This window comes from Mus pahari, chromosome 2, assembly GCF_900095145.1.
Source record: "Mus pahari chromosome 2, PAHARI_EIJ_v1.1, whole genome shotgun sequence".
Taxonomy (NCBI): domain Eukaryota; kingdom Metazoa; phylum Chordata; class Mammalia; order Rodentia; family Muridae; genus Mus; species Mus pahari.
Window position 1 is genome coordinate 108,161,068 of NC_034591.1, and position 23,368 is coordinate 108,184,435.

Here is a 23,368-nt window from a genome sequence, read left to right on the forward strand (position 1 = left end):
AGCAGTGGTTGCTTCCTGTCAGGTCTTCCCTGTCCCCTCTCTGTGACTTAGTCACTCTCTTTTGGCTTTTGGCTTTAGAGTGCATGTGGGGTTTTATGGTCTTTGGGGTTTTTTTTTGTTGTTGTTGTTGGTTTTTTTTTTTTTTTTTTTTTTTTTTTTGGTAATTATACACACAATTTTTTTTTTTTTTATCATTTTTTGGATGTGTGGTTCAGTGTCACTAAGAGCAGCTACAGTGTTGTGCAGCTCTCACCATTTCTGTCTCTAGACTCTTTAATCCTGAACAGAAACTCTGGCCATCCAATGCCAGCTCCCTCCGTGTGTCCTGGCACCCGCCATCCCCATTCTGTCTGATGTCCAATTGCTCTGTGTAGATTTGTAAGTAGGCTCTTTAGTGAGTGTCCATTTTGACCAGCTTGTCACTGGACATCATGTCCTCAGGGGCCATCTACGTGGGGGCCTATGCCAGAATGTTCTTGCTGAGGCTGGTGGTATTCCATTGCCGGGATAAGTAGCTTATCTCTAATGGCCTCTCTGCCAGTGGGCAGCACGCAGTGGTGAGTGTGGGCATTTGGGATTAATTTTAAAAGACATGGTCTTATCTTTCTGGACCTTAGATGAACCCAGAATAATCTGTGCATTTAAAGTAGGTTCTGGATAATTTTAGAACCAACTCATTGTCAGTGCTTGTGTGTGTGTGTGTGTGTGTGTGTGTGTGTCTGTGTGTGCATCTCTCTGTGAGCATGTATGTCTGACTGTGTATCTGACTGTATGTGTGCTGTGTGTGTTCTGTGTGTCTTTGTATGTGTGGGTCTGTATGTGTATGTGTCTGTGTGTGCATTTGTTTGTATGTCTCTGGGTGTGTCTCTGTGTGCATCTCTCTCTCTCTCTCTCTCTCTCTCTCTCTCTCTCTGACTGTGTGTTTGACTGTATGTGTGTGTATGTTCTGTGTGTCTTTGTATGTGTGGGTCTGTGCAGGGTATGTGTTTGCTTTTGTCTCTTTCTGTGTCTGTGTGTGCACTAGACACCGCTCTGCATGGCTCCAGTTCTCTCCCACCTGTTGTCCCCCAGTTGTCACGTGTTGGCCACTAATGACTCACACCTGTACCTGCTCCAGCTGCTTGCTGTTGGCTGCCAGGTCCTCCTCATCTTGGCACAGCTCTCCCTTTGGTAGGGTGAGGCTGAGCTCTGGGGCCCTTACCCTGCAATATCCATTGACATCATGGTGCTACACTGAGGCTGGGACCCTGGGTCCCCAAGAGCTATGGCCTGCCCAAACATGCAGTGCATACACACCCATATTCCAGACTTGAGGTCAATGGGGATTTGGGACCCTCTCACCATTGAGGTCTTGAGGAACTGTAGGCTGATGGTTGGATCTGAGGCTGGACACAGTGGCCACTGAGTAGAGGGTACCGAAGGCAAAGTAGAGGAAGAACGACCCTGAAGTTTAAGGTCATCATGGTCCATATAGTGAGTTTCAGGCCATTCAGGACTACATGGCAGACTGTATCACAAACAAAGGAGAAGCCCAAGTCTTTGTGGAGTCAAGACTGGGAGCTCTCAGGTCTCACAGAGAGCTGGTGAGACTAAGTTCTGTCAGAGCAGCAGTGACAGTGTAGACAGTTTGGTGTCATAATACAAGGTCCCATGGGTGGGACTGTGTACAAGTGGCTGCTGGCTTGCTGTCCTCTGGCTGGATGTGGGGATGGGTCTGGCAGCCTCTGGGGTGGCCTTCTGGCCAGGTCAAACTGATTCCTCTTGTTCTGAGTAGCCAACAAAAAGGGCTTGCATGTTTATTTCCCAGCTGTCAGTCCAGCTGTTTGCAAGCCCCAGGGTTTTCTGTAGCTGCCTGTCATTTGAGGGAGATTCCCTCCAAATGTTTGTGAAGTTTTGAGGCATATGGCGCCAGGTTGAGGTTTTCATCCAGAGCTGCTCATCCAGTGCAGGCTGCCAGTTAAAGCAAGACTTCAGACACACAGCGAATGAATATGTCCTAAATATCGCAGGGGCTCACTTACCCTAAGCTAGTGCTCATTGCAGTTCTGAAATCCCAGCAGGACCACATGCCCTGGGTTTTTATTTCCTAGTCCTAGCAGGCCTCTTCTTGTCAGAGTCAGAAGTTGTCAGAACTGGAGAAGCAAAGGACCCAGCTTACTGTCCAACCCGAGTCACGTGCAGAATGCTCTCTTGTTGACAATTTCCAACCCCCACAGTTTAATTATCTGCAGCCAACCGCAGCCCAGAATATCAAGTAGAAAATCTCAGTAGCGAACATCACAGATTTGAAATGATGTGAATTCTGGTGCAAGTGATGACATCTAGCGCCCTCCTGCCTGGGATCTGAGCCACTCTGTCCAGTGGATCCACACCGTGTTCACAACCCTCTCACTAGTCACTTAATAGGCTGTGATGGAGCTTGCCTTCAAGTGGTCCCATGCCACTTAATCATAACTCCAAAGAACAGAAGTGCTGACACAAGAGCTAACAGTGGTAATCGATACGCCAAGGAGAAGGACGGAGTGCGTGTTGATGGGAAAGGAGTAAGGTTTGCAACAAAGGAGGACGGTTTCTTGCTGCTGAGAGCGCTTCCATTTAAAGTCACAACATGCAGTTGCAACAAACATGGAGATGTTTGCGGTCTCAGGCAGCCCCAGGGGATCTAGGGATGCATTCCCAGATGACAGGAGTTCGAGGTCTCAGGCAGCCCCGGGGAATCCAGGGATGCATTCCCAGATGACAGGAGTTCGAGGTCTCAGGCAGCCCCAGGGGATCCAGGGATGCATTCCCAGATGATAGTGGGGACTGCTGGGGCCTGCCATAGAGTGGTCACTTTTCCAATGGCAGCAATAGTATGTCTTCCTGGGGACACGATGACCTTCCAACATCCTTGCCAGCTCAGAGTTGTCCAACAGTGCGTAGGTTAACCTGTCAGTCACTTCACTGGAGGACTGTGGTTTGTAGAGGGTCAGGGGACAGTGAGGACACAAGGAGGAGCTGCCTTCAGTTACAGAGACCAGCAGAAGCTCTGGAGCACCTGTGATCGGTATGGCAGAGGCCTGTTCCTCTTGAGCACCCTGCTCACCCAGGGGCCTGTGTGGAGAGAGTGTCTCCACTGCATGTCCTTGGAGAGAAAACTTTGCTAAGTGGGCTCCTATCCATAAGGCCCTGTGCGTGGTGAAGTCAAGGGATGCATTGTCCAAAAATTAAAAAAAAAAATGTTGTGTGTGCATGTGGTGTATGAATGTGCACATTTGTAAGTATGCATGTTTGTTGTTGTTGTTGTTTTGTTTTGTTTGTTTGTTTGTTTTGGTTTTTCAAGACAGGGTTTCTCTGTGTAGCCCTGGCTGTCCTGGAACTCACTCTGTAGACCAGGATGGCCTCGAACTCAGAAATCTGCCTGCCTCTGCCTCCCAAGTGCTGGGACTAAAGGTGTGTGCCACCACGCCTGGAAGTCAGAGGTCAGTGATGGTTTCTTCCCCTCTCTCCACATTACTTTTTGAGACACAGTTTCCCACTGAACCTGGAGCTCACTGATTCAGCTGGGATGGCCGGCCAGGAATCCCCCTGTCTCCTCTTCCCCAGTGCTGGGATTGCAGGCATGTGTGACTGCACCCAGATTCTTAGATGGGACCTGGGGATCAAACTGAGGTCCTCGTGCTCTGGAAACAAGCAAGGCTGGCCCAGCCCCCAGCTCCCTGAGCATATGTCTTACTGTCTCAGGAACACGCTTGCTTTGCACATGTTGGGCTGCTGCAGTGACACTTTCTATTCTTTTTCCTACCCTTCCCACTTAGCTGTCCACTTTGAAGGTTCACTGGTTCCCTGCTTTCCATGCTGTGGGGTCCATCAAAAGGTGTGGCTCTCAGGCTGCAGGCAGGACAAAAATGGAGCTGTGGTCACCTGGGTCTGGAGGACAAGGGGCAGCTAGGAGGAACCATCCATAGCTATGAAGGAGGAGGGAGAGTAGGGGAGCTGATGTTGTGGCCCTGGGGAAAGGAGCCACGATATCCCAGAGAGAAGGAGGGGAAAGATGAGGAGTGGACATACCCCAGCCTCTCTGCTCCTCCCTTTGACTGGACAGAAAGCTGGAGAACCAAGATGGGGTTGTAGCCAAGTCCAGCCTCCCTAGCACAGAGCAGCACAGCTTGGGATAGACAGACAGACAGTAACTCAACTCACACAGTGGTACCTTCATCCCACAGACCAGTCCCGTGCTCCCAGGGTGTGGAGTGTGTGCCATGTAGCGTGGTAGCTTCAGGGCACATGGGATGGAGTTGTCCTCATATGATGCTGCTCTAGCATTTATCCTGTCTGCACTTCATCTCTGGAGGGTGGGACTCACAGGGAAACTCTGGGACACCCCAGATATGTGTGGTCGAGACCTTACTCTGGAGCACTTCATCCATGCATGGTAAGAACCAACCGAGAAGGCTTGTGAAGGCCCCCAGAGGCCTGTGGAGTTCACTGGATATTTGTGGAGGCTGGAGGCTGGAGGCTGCTTGGATCTCCCTTCTTCCTCCTCTGACACCTTCTTGCGGGGTAAGGACTTAGTCAATTGGGGTGAACCCTCAGGGTGCCAAAGATCCTTCGGATTCTGTAATTGGCATGGGCACAGGCTCCTTCCTCCACTGTTATCTTTATGGTGTGTGTGCTTCCTGACTTCCCAAATCCTGCCTAGCCCAATCCTTCACATCTCCCAGTATATCCATGGACCCTGCCCGACCAGATCCTGTCTGTCCACAAACTCCTCGGACTTGATCTTTATAGTAACAACCCTCCACCCGTCCCTGCACCTCCCATCCCCACCCCCTCAGTCTTGTCCTCTCCTGCATTCCACACTTCCTGCTCTGTCCGGATCTGTGCTGCACTCAGCACAGAGCAGTCACAGGTTGACAGCTCACCTGTCGCCAGGTCCCCCAAGGCTCCTCCTCCCATCCAACTTCCTCATCTGCCTCCCACTGCTCCTGCCTCTAGCCTGTGCACTTGATGTCCGGAGCCTGAAGCACTTTGCCTCCAGCAAGCCATCCAGCTTCAGTCAGATGCCACCTCCTGAAATCTTCAGAAACTTGGCTCCCAGAGATAGCAGGCTTTGCGACCAGACCTTTTCCAATTTCTCTACTGTTTTAAAGAGCCATGCGTGTCTGGCATAGGTGGGCACATACCATCTACCCCCAGGGCCATCAGCTCTGGGAGATTGCCAGGCTGTATGTCTGGCTTGCTGGTGGGGTGCCTGAGTGCCACCAGCAAGCCTCTCAGGGGAGGCAGAACATAGTCCCTAATAGGGGTCCCAGACCATGTTTCCCTGGGTGAGAAACAGCAGAGTGAGTTGGACACTGTGGTTCTCAGTCTCCTGTGTACCCAGACTCTGGGAGTTGGGAATGGGGGTAGGGGTGGTCTGTGCTCTGAGCTACCCCTCAGGGGTTCTGCTCACCAGGCAAGAAGGGGATGGGGGTGGAATCTGGTTTGGTTCTGAGTGGTAGAAGAGAAGACCTTCTCTAGGAGATTTAGGTGTGACTCTCTACAATAAAGGCCCTCCCTCGCTGAGATCTTTGATGAAGGAGATGGTCTTCATCAATAGTTTGCTCATCCAAACTGTTTTATTAGATGGCAGATGTGAATGCATACACCTTACTAAGGTTGAACCAGGGATTAAATACCTTTTGTGGGAAGGAATGCCCAGGAAGGAAAACTCAGGGCCTATCTAAATACCTCACCGGCATGGAGAACTTCGGGTTTTTATGCTCCATGACCGACTGTCAAGGTCCTCTCACTGGGGCGTCATGGTTACGTGTTGCGGATCAGGTAGTTTGTCAGGGAGCTGGCGCCATGCCTGCCATTCTCAATTCTGAGATTCCCCAGGGTTTGAGCTTGTTCAACCTTACCAGTTCTTCCGTCTGGTGGCACGGTCCACTTGCCCCACAGGAGGTCAGCCAGGTAGCCCATCTTACTAGCTGACAAACCCCCCAGTCCCTGGATGTGCCTATCACAGATCCCTGGTGCCTGCAGCTGGTGCCTGCAGCTGGTGCCGGCAGCTGGTGCCTCCAGCTGGTAGTGACCAGCTTGGCATTATTCCATTGCTGCCTTCAGGGCTCTGGCCATGCTGGCAGATCATACTTACCCTGAGTGGTCTCAGAGGGAGCTGGGCAACTCAAGCACATCCATTCTTTGGAAAGCTCAGTGCTCTCTTTACTCCTCTTTCTCGCCTCAGACCTTCAAGAAGTTAGCATCTTCTTAATGTTTGACGTGAGAGCAGGGTGTGGTGGTGCAGAGCTGTTACTACCCTAGTACTTGGGAGGCTGAGGAAGGAAGATTCTCTCAGGTTCAAGGACAGCTGTGAATACAGTGTGAGATCCGTCTCTAAATGGAAAAATTTATCTTCCCATATTTAAAAAAAAAAAAAAAAAAGGATGAATGTGGAGGTTCCGGGATGATACTTTGTTCTATTTTCTGAAAGATTAATAAACAGGGATGGGCTTGCTTAGTTAGTAAGGCAGGCACCAGGACGTGGGCTCAGGGCCATGTCCCTGTAACTGCAGCTCTGGGGAGACCTAGGGCTCAGTGGCCAGCTAGGCTAACCTAATTGTCAAGCTCTTAGCCAGTGAGGGACCCTGTCTCAAAGTAGGTAGACAGCGTGTCTGAGGATAAAATCTGAGGTTGTTGTTTGTTTTTGTTTTTGTTTTGTTTTGTTTTTGAGGTTGTTTTTTGTAATCACACACATGTGCAACAGGCATGCTCACACACACACTCACACACGTGTGCACACATGGGTGTTCCCCCCAAGATGTGCGCGCACACACACACACACACACACACACACACATCAGACAGGCACCATCAGAAAGCACTGGTGGTGTGAGAGCCCCCATTTGTGACTTCAGGGGATTGTGGTGTCCAGAGGGCTGCCCTGACGCTGAGTCACCCGCTGCCTGTGGGGACCTGTCACTTTTGCAGGAGGGAGGATTGGTGGAAAGATGTCATTTGAGTGATTGTGGAGGACTTTGAGGAGAGCGTGGATAGAGAGGCTCCTGCAAGCCAGACAGGCCGTATGTATGAAAGTGGCTCTTAGATCACACTGGTGTCCCAGGGAGGCAGGGAGGCATAATGGGGAGATGGATAAGCTGCACCTCAGGCGGGGCAGGTGGGAGGTGTTGTGTGGGGCAGCAGAGCAGTGAGAGCAAGTCTTGGTAATGGACAGGACAGAGACGGTGAGAAGGCACGAGGAGGTGGCAGGAGCATCCCAGGTTGACCTTGAAATCCCAGGGTCTCATGGGATAGATGATCTTGAGCTCTGGAGTCTGGGGGCTGGGGGTGCTTATAGTAAGCATGAGGTTGGATGTTTGTGTCTGTTCCTACCCAGCATCCCTCACTTCACCCCCTGACTAGCAGTCAAGTGTCTGGAGGAGGAAGACTATTCTGGCGGCTGTGTGCGGACGTGAACTTGGGAGTGTGTGTGCAGGATGACCCATGGGTGTGTCTGGGTGACTGGGCAGGGAGAGGCCACATTGATAGACTGAGTGAGCGTGCACTCGTGTGTACTCACTTAGCTTTACCTGTGTGTGAGACTGTGGGCTAGATGGTTCAGAAGGCTCAAGTCACCCTGAGCACAGATTCCCATTCCATTCAAGAAGCCACATTACTTCATCACCTGCGTGGCACACACTCCTGTTCCTGTATCTTCCCTGTATGTGTCTGTCTGTATGTGAGAGAGCTGAGGGATGCATGGGTGTGGGTTAGGAGGGCATGCCTAGAGGTGGAGATGATGTGTAGACATGTTGGGGCATACACCTCATCTCTCTCTGTGTCCTTAGTGTGACAGACTTTCTCTCTGTTCTCCTAGGGTCTCCTGAGACATGATGCTGCTCCAGGAATCTGCAGGAGTGTGGCTGGCCTTGGCTCTGGTCACAGCTCTGACTCCGAGCCCAAGCATAGCCGTCCCGTGGCAGGATTGCACAGGTGCTGAGTGTCCCCTGCTGGAGAACTGCATCGAGGAGGCATTGGAGCCAGGAGCCTGCTGTGCGACCTGTGTGCAGCAGGGCTGTGCCTGCGAAGGCTACCAGTACTATGACTGCGTACAGGGAGGGTTTGTGGACGGCCGTGTACCAGCCGGCCAGTCCTACTTTGTGGACTTTGGCAGCACCGAGTGCTCCTGCCCACCGGGTGGTGGCAAGATCAGCTGCCAGTTCATGCTGTGCCCTGAACTACCACCCAACTGCATTGAGGCTGTGGTAGTAGCTGACAGCTGCCCGCAGTGCGGCCAGGTGGGCTGTGTCCACAGTGGCCGTAAGTATGCTGCTGGCCATACCGTCCACCTCTCATCCTGCCGGGCCTGCCACTGTCCTGACGCTGGTGGTGAGCTCATTTGCTACCAGCTTCCTGGTTGCCATGGGAACTTCTCAGATGCTGAGGAGGGTGACTCTGAGAGGCAGTATGAAGACCCCTACAGCTATGACCAGGAGGTGGCTGAGGCAGAAGCTACTTCGGCCATTGTGAACGAGGTCCAGGCAGGTGCAGAGGGCCCCCCGGCCGCTCTGGGAGGAGGGAATCTGCCACCGTCCTCCATCCGAGTAACTCCCTGGCCAGTTGCCCTCCCCAGACCCACGGCAGCTGCTGCCCTGGGTCCCCCGGCACCTGTGCAGGCCAAAGCCAGGAGAGTGACATTGGACATTGAAGAGGAAGAGGAAGAAGAAGAGGAGACACTTGTCACTGAGCCACCAGTAGCAGGCAGTCCTGGAAGGCTGGGCAGCTTGCCCACAACGTCCCCAGCCAGACCTGGTCTCCCTGTCCAGGAGAAGGAGGCTGAAGCTAAGGCAGGGCCTGAGGAAAACCTTATTCCTGATGCCCAGGTCACTCCTCAAAGTGTCATGCAGGAAGGTGCTGCACCTCTGCCAAGGTCAGGCCTGGCTGGTCTCAGTCCATCTCTGGCTACTGACAGCTCTTCAGAGGACCCAGTAAAGACCAGCAGTCACCCCACTCTATCTACACTGCCACCTGACCGAGCCCAGGTCTCACCCTCCCCAGAGACGCCTGAAGAAATACCCCAGCATCCAAAGTTGCTACCTCGATCCCGGGCAGAAGAAGACACAGACCCCAACTCAGTACATTCTGTCCCCAGAGGTGATCTTGATGGTAAGAGCTATTTCCTGTGTTCCTGCAGGGCCACCGAACCTGGAAGGAACAGTCGCTGACTATCCTAGCTAGCTCCTTGCAGCTACCGTCTCTCAGGCCTGAGACAAAGTGGTACAAGTTGGTAGAGGTTCCCATGGCTGCTCTCTTGCCGGCCTCAAACAGAGTGACAGGGGTCAGGGGAGGTCTCGGCAGCTGCCCTCTCATAGATCTGAGGCAGGGGCAGAGAGAGGTCCTTTTTCTAGGAGGTACAGGGCCTCTGGTGGGCTCTGGCTGAAGGCACAGAAGGTTTTCTTCATCACAATAGAGCCCAATCCTGCCTGCTCCTGCCTGCTGAAGTCCAAGGGTGTCTTAGTAGTAATCACAGGGCTCTGCAGATCGCCATGGCCAACTGCCTCTGAATGCCTTCCTGCAGAAGCCAGCTATGGGCTGGTGGCAGAGGGGGCATGTTCTGCTGTGGCTCTAGCTCTGCTGCTCCTACCAGCAGGAGTCTGGTTAACTCAGTAGTCCTCTCTTCTCAATGCTACTACAGTGGCTCACACCTTATACAGAGTAGAAGCTAAGGTCCCTAGGGTGACTACATGTCCTTCTCATCTGCCCAGTGTCCACCTCCCCTCCCCTCTGGCCCCTCATGCTCCCACAGTTAGCCCAGGCCACTGGGTTCTTGGCAGGGCCCCCTATGACCTTGGGGCCTTTGCACTTGCCACAGCTTTTGCCTGAGATGCTCTTGGAGGTGTCTGGATGACTTGTTGCTTCGTTCTGTGCCTGGTCACCTCTGTGACCCTACTTCCTTCCTGCAGCTTTGATCTCTCTCAGTCACAGCTTACATTACAGACAGGATCACTTGGGTCCTTGGTTATTGCTTCTCTGGAATTTAGCATCACACAAGCCAGATTGTGTGCTGAGCCCAAGGGTTCCAGCACCATGCGCACAGTTGGTGCTCTATAAATGTTGGATGCTGGATGGAACTGGTGGGAGACCCTGTTTACCTCCTCTCTTTCTCATTCTTCTTCACACCATTTGGGGCTTATGATCCTCACATCACCAGTACCTCTGCTTCCAGCCTTCTTTCCTTCCTGGGACTCCCTGCTTGCAGCCTGCTGTAGAGGCATGGCTATAGGGGAGGCCTGGAACTGCCTGGGACCAGGTGCCAGTTGTTCTCCACCCAGCCCTGAGCCTGGAAGTGCAGGAAACAGGGACAGTCTAATGGAGTGCGTGCGTGCGTGCGTGTGTGTGTGTGTGTGTGTGTGTGTGTGTGTGTGTGCTCAGTACCTGCACCCTCTGGGTTTCCAGAATAGAAACAGCCCTGGCTTCTCTAACTGCTTATGGCCATTGGCTCTGTGGGACCTGGGACCAGCCTTGTTCACTTGGGGGATCTTTGTGCCTGGCTTTCTCAGATGTGTTTGGGCTATGGTGTTGATGAAGGCTGGTGGAAGCTAGGTCTGGAGTACCTTCATCGACTGCAGGGCCATCCTAGCAGGGACCCAGCTCATGCAAAGCCCAGGAAGACTCTAGTGGGCAGGGCCAGGCTGGTGTTGCAGAGTCAGCTGGAGAGGGTTCTCAGCCACTGTCCTTTTGCTTAGCCTTTGGTTGAGCTCACCATGGCTACCACTTCTTATGTTGACTCCATGACCATGGACAAATGGCTTGGCCCTTTATACCTCAGTTCCTCCGTCTGCAGACAGCATAGATGCCCTGCTTTGAGTCTGTTTTGAGGCTGCAGGGAGCTCATTTGTGGCTGTGGTTGGCATGAGCCGAGCGCTCACCGAGGATTACGAGATATGGTACTGATTTTATTTCCATCTGTTCTTCAGCCACAGCTCTCGCCTTAATCAGGCATTCGTGGGGCCCTGACTATGCCAGGGGCTGGGCTAGAGAACAAGGCAGCCTCAGCCATTCCCTTAGGGGCCTAGCAGAGAGGAGCGCATTAAACAGATAAAGGTGCAGCCGGTGGGGCATGCAGCTGGTGAGGGTGGGTGACAGCAGGCCTTATGTGGGTGGGGCTCTTGATGGCCTGCCAAGCGTTTGAGGAAAGTGGAGTCTGGAACATAGGGTCTTCAGGCTGCTTTCGGACTGGAGTCTGGGGGCCATGGGTGGGGGAGGGGCTAGAGAGACAGTTTTGCCTTACTCGACCCTCTGGGCTTACTGAGAGGCAGGCCGGAAATGACCCCAGCCCAGTTGCCATGGCAGCCCTGAGGCCTGGAGAAGGTGGTTTCCATCCATCTTCAGGGCCCAACTGGGGCGGGGATCCTGCCTGGGAGTCAGAATTGTACCAGGGATCCCCACTGCCTCAGCTGGGCTGTCCCTGCCTCTGAGCATGTCCAGATGTGGCCCAAATGGAACCCACATGCTTGCCTCTCCGAGCCACGGAGAAGGGCTCTGACGTCTGCTTCTGCTGTCCTCAGAGACTTTGGGAGGGTGCTGGCTCTGATGCGCTGGTCTAGCTTCAGAGAGAGCCACAGAAGCAGCAGGCGGTGGCCCTGACCTTGAAGAGGCTCTCAGAAAGCCAGGCAGGAAGGAGTCCTTTCCTTGGGAGTCCCAGTCTGCAGGGCAGGTGTCTGTACGCTGGTGCTCAAGTTCAGGTACCAGGTTCTCTCCGTCACAGGCGCCGGTTTTGGGGGGCTCAGGGACGATTAAGCTGTTTCATCCCCACCAAAGCCCAGAGGGTTCCAGAGAGCTCTGCCTTCTGGCCCGTGGACACGGCGACAGGAAATGGCAGAATCGGGGTCATCTTGAAGTCTGCATTGCTCTGTCCTGTGACCCAGCTTCTGAGATGCTGAATAAAAATTGCGGAGCGAAACCCACATCTCTGCCCTGGAGGAGCTCTGGGTGACCCCCTTTGTTCTCCCAGGCTCAGCAGTCACCAGTGTGAAAGCCTCAGTGAGGGGAGGTTGGGGACAAGGAGGCAGTGCCCTGTGCCCAACTTTGGGGGGGAGGGGCTCTGTCTTCTGTGGATAGGCAGGCCTTCTGGAGGACAGAGTAACTGTGTTAGTGTTGTGGCCACTGGGGGGGGCTGTAAATGAGGGAGGGGGCTCCAGGCTTGGGGATCGTCTATATAAAGCCTCTGCAGCCAGTTGAAATGAAACTTGGTTAAGAGGAGCTGCTGTGACTGATATGAGGAAGAATTGTTGGGGAAGGAGCTCTGCTAATCTCTGCCCTCCCTACTGCTAGCTCACAGGACCTGGGTATTGGATGTGCCAGGGCTGTGTGTGTGTGTGTGTGTGTGTGTGTGTGTGTGTGTGTGTGTGTGTGNTGTGTGTGTGTGTGTGTGTGTGTGTGTGTGTGTGTGTGTGTGTGTGTGCGCGCGCGCGTGCGTGCCCACGCGCGGCTCACCAGCTGTACGAGTGTGCTGAGCTTCCTATCTGGGCTTTGAAGACACAGAGGACCTCATGATCTGTGTTTCCACCAGCTTTGGATACAAGACATTTGAGAAAAGAATTGGAACGATATGGACCATAAGGTTTGGTCCTTATATCCTAAACAACAATGTGACAGCTGTTTACACTGCATAGTTACACGTGACTGTAGTCTAGAGATGATTTAGAGCATACAATGGCTGTGTAGAGGCCAGGCAGGCTTGTGTACAGGACTGGAACACCTGCTATTTGGGGGCTCTGCTGTGGTTTCCTGGGTCCACTGCCCTTAGGATCCTGAGGGATGTCTGGGCAGTATGGTCCTGGTGCCCTCCTCTGGTTTGCTGATCTACCATCCTTTCCCTTGTCGGTCTACCTGTCAGCTTCTCTACCAAACATCCTTGTGATCACCATGGTCTGCAGATACTGGACATGAGATGACATTCAGGATGTCAGCAGGTTCACTTTTGCTTGGCGCTGTTGATTGATAGGCAGGTATGGCCATGTTGAGCCCACATACCATAGGCTAGCCTGTGGGCAGGCAAAGAGAGGCCACCCTTCCCACTGGTCAGACTGGTAGCTGCTGACCCTTCATCTCAGCTCTGGTGTTGCCACCGGTGGTTGGCAGTTGGACTCGGGCCTGTGACTCTGAGACCCTGCTTGAAGCGTGAAGAGACAGCTCTGGAAGACACCATGAGGAAATCCCATCCATAGAGTGGGAAACTGTCATCCCAGGTCAGGGAGCTTTTCTGGAGGTCATAGCAGAGATGGTGGCAGGTAGACCCTGCCTCCCTGTGGGAAGAGTGGGCTCTAGATCCCATGGAAGACTCACAGGTAGCTCATCTGGATTTTCTAGGCTCTGTCCTCCCCATTAGGTACTGGTTACATTTTACAATTGTCCCTACAGTGAGGGTTTGAACCCAAGGCTTGGGTTTCTTTAATTGGTTTACTTTGTTTTGAGACAGACTTTCACTTTGTAACCCAGTCTGGCTCCAAACTTTGCCATTCTCCTGCCTCAGTTTCTCAAGTTCTGGTGTTATAGGTATTATCCTATTTTCTCTGTGGTAAACACCTTGGAGAGGGAAGGCTTTATTTGGCTTATGTTTCCTGATCACAGTACATAACATTGAGGGAAGACAGGGCAGGAACAAATGCAGAAACCACAAAGGAACACTGTCTGTTGACTCAAACTCAGACACATGCTCAGGTAGCTTTCTTCAGGGTAGACCCACCTGCCTAGGGATGGTGTTGCCCACAGTGGGCTGAGCCCTTCCACATCATCGATCAAGATAATCTCTCTCAGACATGGTCTCAGGCCAGTCTCATCAGCTGAAATTCCATCTTCCCAGGTGACTCTAGGTTATGATACATTGATAGTGCAAACTACTCCGCACAGATACACTCCACCATGCCTGAAGGATCAAGACCATGGAAATCAAAGTTTCTCTAAAGTTTCTGTCATTTTCGTAAGTGGGATGTCCCCATGGTGTCTCCCAGGGCTGTCACTCCACCAGGACCAGGTTTCTCTAAATTTGCTGTTTCTTTAATGTTTTTCTTTTAAAGCAGATCTATTGAGATCATATTTACAACCATAAAGTCCCCTGCATTTAAAGGGATAGTGCAGTGGCTTTTAATACTTCCCCAGTTATGCAAAATTATTTAAATCTAATTCCAGGATATTCCCATCATGCTAGAGATACCATGTCCTGCCCCAGTGTTCACAGCCTCTGGCTGCTACTCACCTCTCTTTTGCCCACTGGAAGTGTGAATTTCAGATGGTCTAGAATGCTCAGAAACCTCCCCCTTGTCCTCTGGTCCTGCTGAGAGTCTCCCCAGCTTGGATGACCCAGCTCCCTCTCACTGTAAAATCTTCAGGTAAATCACTTGACTGCCCTGTAAAAGGAGTTTACAGTAGCCTTATTGCATCCTTCATCTGCCTCTGGAAGACAGCATTGGTTAAACTCTTCAAGGCCCTCACCCCCATGACCATACAATGCTTCCCAGCTTGGTGCTGCATTACACTGGGAAAGAGCCCAGTTTGACTCTCAGTGAGTGGATTCCAGCTCAGGCTTCTCCTGGATATGTGACCTTAGGCAAGGGACTCACGCTCTCTGAGCCTCAGTTCTGTATCTGGAAGATGCAGGAAGTCCCACTGATACAGTGAGCAGCTCAGAGTGGCTGCCCAGAGCTGTGTGGTGTATTCCCTGCTGGCTCTGCAGCAGAGTTGCTATGCTCTGGGAGTACAAGGAGGATGGACTTGTGCTTTTGTTTGAACAGATCTCTGTCTGTTTCTGCTGGTCAGAAGCCTGTTCCTCTGGCTACAGAGCTAAGGGCTAGGCCTGCTGGGGTTGTGCCGGGGTGTTTAGCTAAACACTTCCTGCCCTTCCCATGTGTTTGTCATTCCAGCTGCTTCCAGATGTGCAGCTGAGTGCTCCTCCCTGCCTGACCCTTTTTATTCTGTGCTCCACCTCAAGCTGAGTGCTCTTCCCTGCCTGACCCTTCCTATTCTGTGCTTCCCCTCCAGCTGAGTGCTTTCCCTGCCTATCCCTCCCTATTTTGTGCTCCCCTTCCAACTGAGTGCTCCTTCCTGCCTGACCCTTCTTATTCTGCGCTTCACCTTTCAAGTGAGTACTCTTCCCTGCCTGACCCTTCCTATTCTGTGCTCCCCTTTCACCTGAGTGCTCCTCCCTGCCTATCTCTCACACTGTACATCACTTTGGCAACTGTGTGCAGATGCCCAGCCTCCAGTCCTTTCTACCTATAGTATTGTCTGGCTGCAAGGTGACATTCCATTAGCAAAGGCAGGCAGCTAGGTTAAGTCTCAGGTACTGGATTCATCGGTTGCTATGTATTGATCTTTTCATTTTAGAAGACACTTTCAGGGGTTTGCTACCTTTATACCCATTTTATAAATGGGTGACTGAGGCCTAGGGAGGTTGAGGGAACTGTCCAAGGTCCCAAGGCCAATGAATCAGAGAAATGTGCTGACTACCCACTTGGCCTTTTGCCCTGGTATTTCCTAGCCCTGTATGCCATCTTTCTGAGTGCCCAGCTATACTGTGCTAACAAATGTGACCCTATTGTCCAGATGGAGGCTCTGGAACTATTACAGGGCACTGGCAGCATTAGGCAGGGCAGGGCTGGTGCATAGCTGGCAGGCTGTGGCCTCTTCTCTAGACTCTGGCCTGAGCAATGTTATAGCATGCAGTCCAGGGTCTGGAAATCCAGATTCTCTGGGGTGTATGTGGTAAAGTGTGGGAAGCCAAGCACAGGTTCTGACTGTCTGCTCATGCTTAGAGAGCCACTGAGCTGGGGATATGTCTCTGGTTTGCTTTCAGCCCCTATTCCCTCATCTTTGCCACTCATTCACGGATATGGTGGGTGTCTGGGGATTGGAGGGGGCAGAGGTGAAGGTTTACCCTTCTGGGATGGGGTCAGCTGTGGCTCAGTGCTGTGGGTCTGCAGACCTTAGGGTGACTCCTGACCGGGATGCAGTAGGGATGGTGGGAGGTCAGATCTCATTGTATGGAAACTTCCAGGTCTGTTGTTTCTTGGGCTGAGAAGGCCAAGCGTGATTGCTCTGGGTTTTTTCAGAAGGCTGGGATCTGGGATCTCATCTGGAAGCTCCCATCATGTAAATATTGGCAGTTCATTCAAACAGTTTAAAGCACCAAGAAAGCGTGCAGTGGGCCCAGTCTTGCTGTTGTGAGTGTTTACTTCCTTACTCCCTCCCATCCCCAGGCACACACCCAGAACTCTGAAGAGGCCAGGGATAAGTAAGGAGCTTGCCAAAGGCCAGAAGGCTCTGAGGTGGAACCAGGAGTCCTGACTCTTAGCCAGTGCTCCCTTCCCTGTGATGGCCCTGTCCATCTATGCAACAAAAGCCCTTGGGAAGGAGTTTCATGAAGGGACCTGATTGGATCTGAGGGGACCAATAGTATCCTGTGGTGTAGGGATTGGTGGCAGTTCACTAGATCATCAGCTCTGGCTTGAGGAACAGAAGCAGTCAGGCCCTCATGCCATGGACATCCCAGGCTTCCCCCTTCCAGGCCAATTCCCTGCTGAGCAATGAACAGGGCTGAACAGGGTGGAAGGCTTTCTTGGAAGAAAGAGGAGAGAGCAGCAGGCTTTGGGGAGGATAGTCACGTAGGCACAGTTGGCAAGGGATAAGGCACCCTCTTGTGCCATTTCTCAGGTCTGGGCATAGCAGTACACTCCCTGATCTTTATAGCCTGTGGTTGTATGCTGGCTGCTCAAGGTGTGAGGTGCGGACACCTGGAGAGAAGCCACGTGACCAGTGGGAATTGGAAGCTGGGGCACCCAACAGTTTGGATCTGAACTATTGCCCAGAGCCTCAAATGGAGAGGCTTGGTCCCAGTTCAGTGCTGTGAGAGGTGGAACTTTTAGGAAGTGGAGCCTAGTGGGGTGTCTTTAGGTCACTGGGCATGTGCCCTTGACCATGGGATGCAAGCTTTCTCTCACTTAACCCATCGTGGGCAGCTAGGGCTGTTTGTGGGTCTGTTGTCATCCAGTGCAGACTCATTTGTACTCATGGAGACACATGGGTACGCATATACTTACATTTGTGTTAGTATTTCCTGGGGAGGCTAAGACCACAACAGAATGAATGATTCCACCCAAGTCTACTGTGGGTTTAGTTGGGGTTATGAGAACATGAACAACTTAACAGGGTGTGTGTCCCAGCAGCATTTGCTAACTGCTGGTACATCCTTGGGGGAATGGGCAAGGCTCATGCCTCACTTCCACAAAGGAATGTTAGGAGGCCCTCCCTTCAGAATGCACTGTATGCACGATCACTGCAGCTTTGATTTCAAGGCAGCAATAGGGTTGTCATACATAGAAGACAGCATCATGCAACTCACTCCCCCCCCTCTCTCTCTCTCTCACACACACACACACACACACACACACACACACAGAGAGAGAGAGAGAGAGAGAGAGAGAGAGAGAGAGAGAGAGAGAGAGAGANAGAGAGAGAGAGAGAGAGAGAGAGAGAGAGAGAGAGAGAGAGAGAGAGAGAGAGCATCCTGGCTAAGTTTATGCCAACTTGACACAAGTTAGAGCCATTAGAGAGGAAGAAGTCTTAGTTGGGGAAATGCCTCCCTAAGATCCAGCTGTAGGGTGTTTTCTTTGTTAGTTATTGTTGGTGGAGGGCCTGGCCTATTGTGGGTGGTGCCATCCCTGAGCTGGTGGTCCTGGGTTCTACAAGAAAGCAGGCTGAACAAGCCATGGGAAGCAAGCAACACTCCTCCATGTCCTCTAAATCAGCTCCTGCCTCCAGGTTCCTGCCCTGTTTGAGTTTCTGTCCTGACTTCCTTCGATGATGAACAGTGATGTGGAAGTGTAAGCCAAATAAACCCTTCCCTCCCCAACTTGCTTTTGGTAATGTGCTTCATTGCAGCACTAGAAACCCTGACTAAGACACACATTTACAGAGAGTCACCACACGGTATCTTCAGGGAATTGATTCCAGGAACACCCCCGTCTCTATCTTGGGTACCAAAGTTGGAGGATGCTTATGTCTCTTATGTAAAACCCAAGCATAGAATCAGTTTGAGTCCTACTTCAAACACCTGGAGATCACTGGTAATTATGAGACAGGTGAATATGATGTGTTAATAGCTGCTCTACTGCATAGTGTGGGGGAACAAGCAAAGGGTGTCTGTGTGCCTTTGCTCAATACAGATAAAGGTCCTTTAGAAATATTTTTCTATATTTAGTTGTTTGAGTCCACAGCTGCAGAGCCAGTGGATAGGAAGACCAGCCTATGACACGTGCATGCTGGAAGCATCTCCAGTCTTGGCCCTGTATCTTAAAACTCTAAAAAAATGGATACTCCGGCTAACTCAGTTAATTCCCTAAGGCCATATAATGCTCCGATTGCTCTAATTGTTCCCCGGGTGGTCTGTAAAGCTTGTTTGGTAAAGGCTATATCTAATCAAGGGTGATTAGCCAGTGTTTGCTTTACCTTGGTGGTTAGACCCCTTGGGTTGTTTTTTTTTTTTTTTTTTTTTTTTTTTTTTTTTTTCTGAAACTCCCTGAATTCACACACTACTCTCAAGTGTCTTTTGATGTAGTGTAATGAAACAGGCCTTTGCCAAATGTCCTGTCAGAACTTAATTTGCAGACAGCAGCACTTTGGGTCTCAGTGGACAGCTTAGGGAGATAACACCTGTGCTCTATGGGGCAGATAGAAACCAGGGTTCTCAGGTGTTGCCCCCAGCTTGTCAGCTTTTACTCTCTCCCGGCCCCATTAAAGCCATTGTTCTGACTTGACAATGCCCTTGCCTATTCTTGAGTTTATTTTGTAGAATGGCAATGATTTGCACCCATCTCTTTTGGAGGAAGGAAATGCTTTGGGTCCTATCCACGTTCTTGTACGCAGCAGTTAATTGCAGCCCCCGTTGAGATGGCAACCGGAAATGTCTCAGTAGCGTTCTGCTGTGGAGTGAATCATAGCTCGTTGATCTGCTGTGGTGCTGGTGGAGAGTTGGGGGCTGTGCTGCTGGCAGCATGCCTCTGTGTCTTTGGGGAGCGGGAGGCGTCCCTGAGTATTTACCGAACGCTTGGGTGGGGATCTGCTGACTGGAGGGTGCATGGCATTGATTGATGCTTCTCAATGGTTTACTAGAGCACCTTGGAGTTTACATGCACTAATTTTACATGTGTGTGCGTGGTGGGTGGGTTCCCAGAACCCTCATCCCTGTTACAGCCCCTTTCATCCTTGGCTCTGGTGTAGAGCAGCATCTCTTCTTGGTCTTAAGTCACATTCCTGAGAATGGTGTCAGCAAGTACCTTTCCTTGAAGCTGATCCTTTTTGATCTCATTTGCCTGTGAGCATGTGTGGTATACCATAGGTCAGGCCTCTGTCTGGCCATCTGTAAAAGTGACAGTGTCAGGACCCTCTATTGAGAGCCCTGGGGATGGGGCCTCAAGTGCAGGCTGCAGTTCGTCAGTCACTGCTGGACTTGGGCTCAGCTCAGCACACAGTAGGACTGACTAGGTTTAAGCAAGCTTACTGGAAGGCAGACTCATATAGCATGTATGCAAACACACCTGGAAAAAACAAGGGGATGGAGAGAAGCAAGGCCCTGTGGACTCAGGTGGACCCCCATCCCAGCGGCTCATCTGCCCCCTTCCATGAAACTGGGGCAGAAGGCAGAGTGGAGGCCAGGACCCTTGCTGGTTTGCCCACTTTACAGGCCTCAGAAAGATGTTCAAGGCTCCTGGGTGGCCTGGGAGGGCTTGCCCTGGGTTCTGCTGTAAATGCCTTCCTTCCGTGTCCCTCTAGTCTGGTGGGACCCACAATGCCTTGTCGTCCTCTGGGCTTTGTTCTGAAGCCACAAAGCAAACATTCTGTTCAGCGGGCAAGGCAGAGACACCCCCCCCCCACTGCTGCCCTCCTGCCAGGAGAGAAAAGGCTCTGCAGCATTTTCAAAGCCAGAATTCTTCAGGGCTTTCATGTCAGGGAAAGGGGACTGTCCGGGGGGTCTTGATGTCTGGCCTGGATTGTTTGGGACATCCATTGTTCTGTGATCAAAGGAGGCTATAGTGTCCGGATCTCTGAATCTATTTACAAGGGACAGGCTCTGGAATGGCTAATACCTGCCTGCAGTGCACAGAAGGCTGAGCTCCTCCCTAAGACACCATCTGTGGCTGGGTCTTGGGTCTCCACTCAGAAGCCTGGTGCATATCCATGTAATCCTTTTAAAGACAAATGTCAGTTTATATAGCTCCTGAACTCTACCTTCAGGAATGATTTCATATCAAGCACACATACGCCCCTGGCTCCTTAACACCGGTATGCGATTGGCTGGGAGCAGCTTCACTATTTCATCCTGGATCGTTAGGTATTTCTGGAATCTTTGCTGTCACAGATACACCACGCTTCTGGGACCCTCCTGTCTGGGCTCATGGGTGTGTGTGTGTCAGTATATGAGATTCCTGGCAGGGGAAGCGTCAGCTCATAGTTCTTTATATTGTACTGCAATGCATTTTTTTTTTTCAAAAATAACATGAAATTTACAGCTATTGAGTCTGCTGCTCAACAGCATTAAATGCAGTCACAGTGGAGGGAGACTTCCCATCTTCCCAATCTAGAATTGTTCCTGTTGCACACTAAGCCCCGCCCCTGGTGCCTGCTACTCTACTTTCTGTCTCTGAATCTGAGTGGAAACACGCGCTGTCTGCAGTCTGTGTCTGGCTCGCTGCTCTATCAGCTCTAAATCTTAGGCCTGTCTTCGTCATGAGATTTTTCTAGTCCTGTTACCTTATCTATTCATGTTTTTGTCTCTTCCTGGGGCCAGTGTCTTTCCCCATGTCATGCTTGTGGGATATGAGCATGTTGCATGGTGGCTGTGGCTGTCATTGGCAAGACTTGTTGGAGCATAGCGGCCATGCCTGGTAAAACATTTCTAGCATGGGCCTTTCAGTGGCCTAGGGCCTCTGGGGTATCTATTTCTGTTTTTTTCTGATAACAAAATCTCTGAAAAATGAATTTGCACAGCTTCCCTTTCAGCAGGCAGCAGGGCAAATTTCCCACACGATCCATCTCTCTCTGCCACCCAGGGGTGTGAGAGGTACGGCTTGACTGCGTAGGTCAGGGGTCTCCTAATCTGTCTGGCTGGTAGGACCCTGAAGCCTGATATTCTGAAGACCATGGCAGAGTGGTCCAGAGCCAGGCCATGTTACTGCTCAGCAAGAGGTGAGGGACCTCAGTCATCCTTGGGAGGAATAGGGAGGCCCAGCCGACCCAGAGGAAGCAGAAGAGAAGATGGGCATCACTCAGTGGACAGTGGCCCAGCCCAGTCTTCCACCCAGGGATTGATTCTCTTCCTGTAATGGTTTAGTTCATTCAGAAAGGTGCAACACCACATGGTGTGGTGAAGGACAAGGGTGGCCCCTTTACTACACATACAGGCATCATGGGCTAGTGTGAATTTTGAACGATGATGGATGCTGAGATCCTGAACGATCCTCCTAGAAGCAGAATCTGTGATGTTCTAGTCAGTGCTGGGCCCTGTGCTGCCCACTAGAAACTTGAGGTGACTCAGGCCCAGTCTTGGACAGAGGACCTTTTAAGGATGGTGTTGGCATAAGTGTGTCACATGGCACTTCCTCTTGGGCAGAGGGAGTAACAACAGTTGGAGTGTGTGGCCTTGTGCCTGGGTTGTTACTGGTGCTCAGCACATTGGGGCTGTCCTTGTGATCTCTTAGGGCATCTATCATATATTGCCTGACCAGGATTCCAGGATCTGGTGCAATCTGGTAATCCCATAGGGCTTTCTTAGAAAAGCCTTAGGGAGGGAAGATTCCAGCCTGTAGAAGAAAGATCAAGTGTTAGGGTTTAGATATGAAATGTCCCAACAAAGGCTCATTGTGTCTTACAGCCAGCAGAGCATCTCTTCATCTTGGTTACATCCATAGTATACTCTTCCTCCTCCTCTTCCTCCTCCTTCTCTTCCTCCTCTTTCTCTTCCTCTTTCTCCTCCTCCTCCTCTTCCTCCTGTTCCTCCTCCTGTTCCTCCTCCTCTTCCTCCTCCTCTTCCTCCTCTTTCTCTTCCTCCTCCTCCTCCTGCTCCTCCTCATTCTTTTGGTGACAGGTTCTCTTTATGGAGCCCAGGCTCAAATTTGTAATCTTCCTGCCTCAGCTTCCAGAGTGCTTGTTTTATAGGTCTTTACCTCCATGCCTGGCTTGTATACTTTTAGATATTCAGTTTTGTTCATGGGGGCTGAGTGGGGTGATGGGATAGGGTTGGGGTACACAGGTGCCAGGGAGACTTTCTCTGAGGAGATTTGATCCCTGAAAGGTGAAAAGGAAGACGCCAGCTTGACTGAGAGCCATAATTCTGCCTTTTTGTTTTTTAAGTCTTCATTTTGAGGTGAGTCCCACAAGGTTACCCACGCTGGTCTTGAACTACAATCCTGCTGCATGGCCTTCTTAGTAGTGGATGACAGGCTGTTTCTACCAGGCCTGGCTATTCGTGTGAATTTGAGAATCACCTTGACAAATCCCATAAGCAGACTGGGTCTTCAATTATAATTGTATTAGAGTTGTGTCTCACATAAAGGAGAGTTCACATCTTGAGTACATTGCTCCTCTTCTCAAGTATGCGTACATGGTATGTGTTTCAACTACAGTGGTTAAAAGCACTTGCTGTCCCAGCAGAGGACCCAGGTTCATTCCTAGCATCCACATAGCAGCTCAACATTACCAGTAACTACAGTTCCAGTGGATCTGTACCTTGTGGGCTTCTTGGGTTCTGCACTCATATGGTGCATATACATACATGCAAGCAAGGTAACACATAAAATAAATCTAAAAGGAAGGAGAAAGAGGAGGAGACAGACAGACAGAGTCCTTTTTGGTCAACATGCTTACTGCCTGTTTATTTCTGGATTTCTCTTTTAAATGTCATATTTTTCTACTAATTTTTCTATTACTGTATTAAGAACCAGTATTTGAATACATCAATTTTGGTTTTGGTCATTGTGTTATAATGATTGTTAATTAGTATTAATTTTTATTAATTAGACTTCATCATTATAACCTGATAATGCTCTGAGAAAAGCAACTTAAGATGACTCTAAATGGAATCCCACAAGCCCCTGAGGCTCTTTTCTGTCTCCTGCCCCATCTGGGCTACTTGGATCAGAAGAACCCAGCTCAGGGCTTCTTGTGTCTGCGGTGGTTCATTTAGAGACATGTCTTGGCAGAAACAGTCTAGGGGTTGGGGAAGGGGCTAGACAAATCACTTGTCAGCTGTTACCTGTATAGTCTAGTCCTGTGGGCTCTGGAGAGAGCACCCCCTACACACATGCACGTACACACACACACACACACACACACACACACACACACACACACA

The 23,368-nt window shown here is 51.1% G+C and overlaps 1 protein-coding gene across 3 annotated transcripts in view; it reads left to right on the forward strand.

Moving 5' to 3' along the window:
- Positions 1-23,368, forward strand: part of Fbln2 (fibulin 2) — a 57,633-nt gene that overhangs the window by 13,442 nt on the left and 20,823 nt on the right. For all 3 annotated transcript variants that reach the window (XM_021190552.1, XM_029535393.1, XM_029535394.1), the window contains exon 2: positions 7,841-9,129. In XM_021190552.1, the coding sequence (XP_021046211.1) occupies positions 7,854-9,129 (1,276 nt within the window). In that variant the 5' untranslated portion in view covers positions 7,841-7,853. The remainder of the gene's footprint in view (positions 1-7,840; positions 9,130-23,368) is intronic.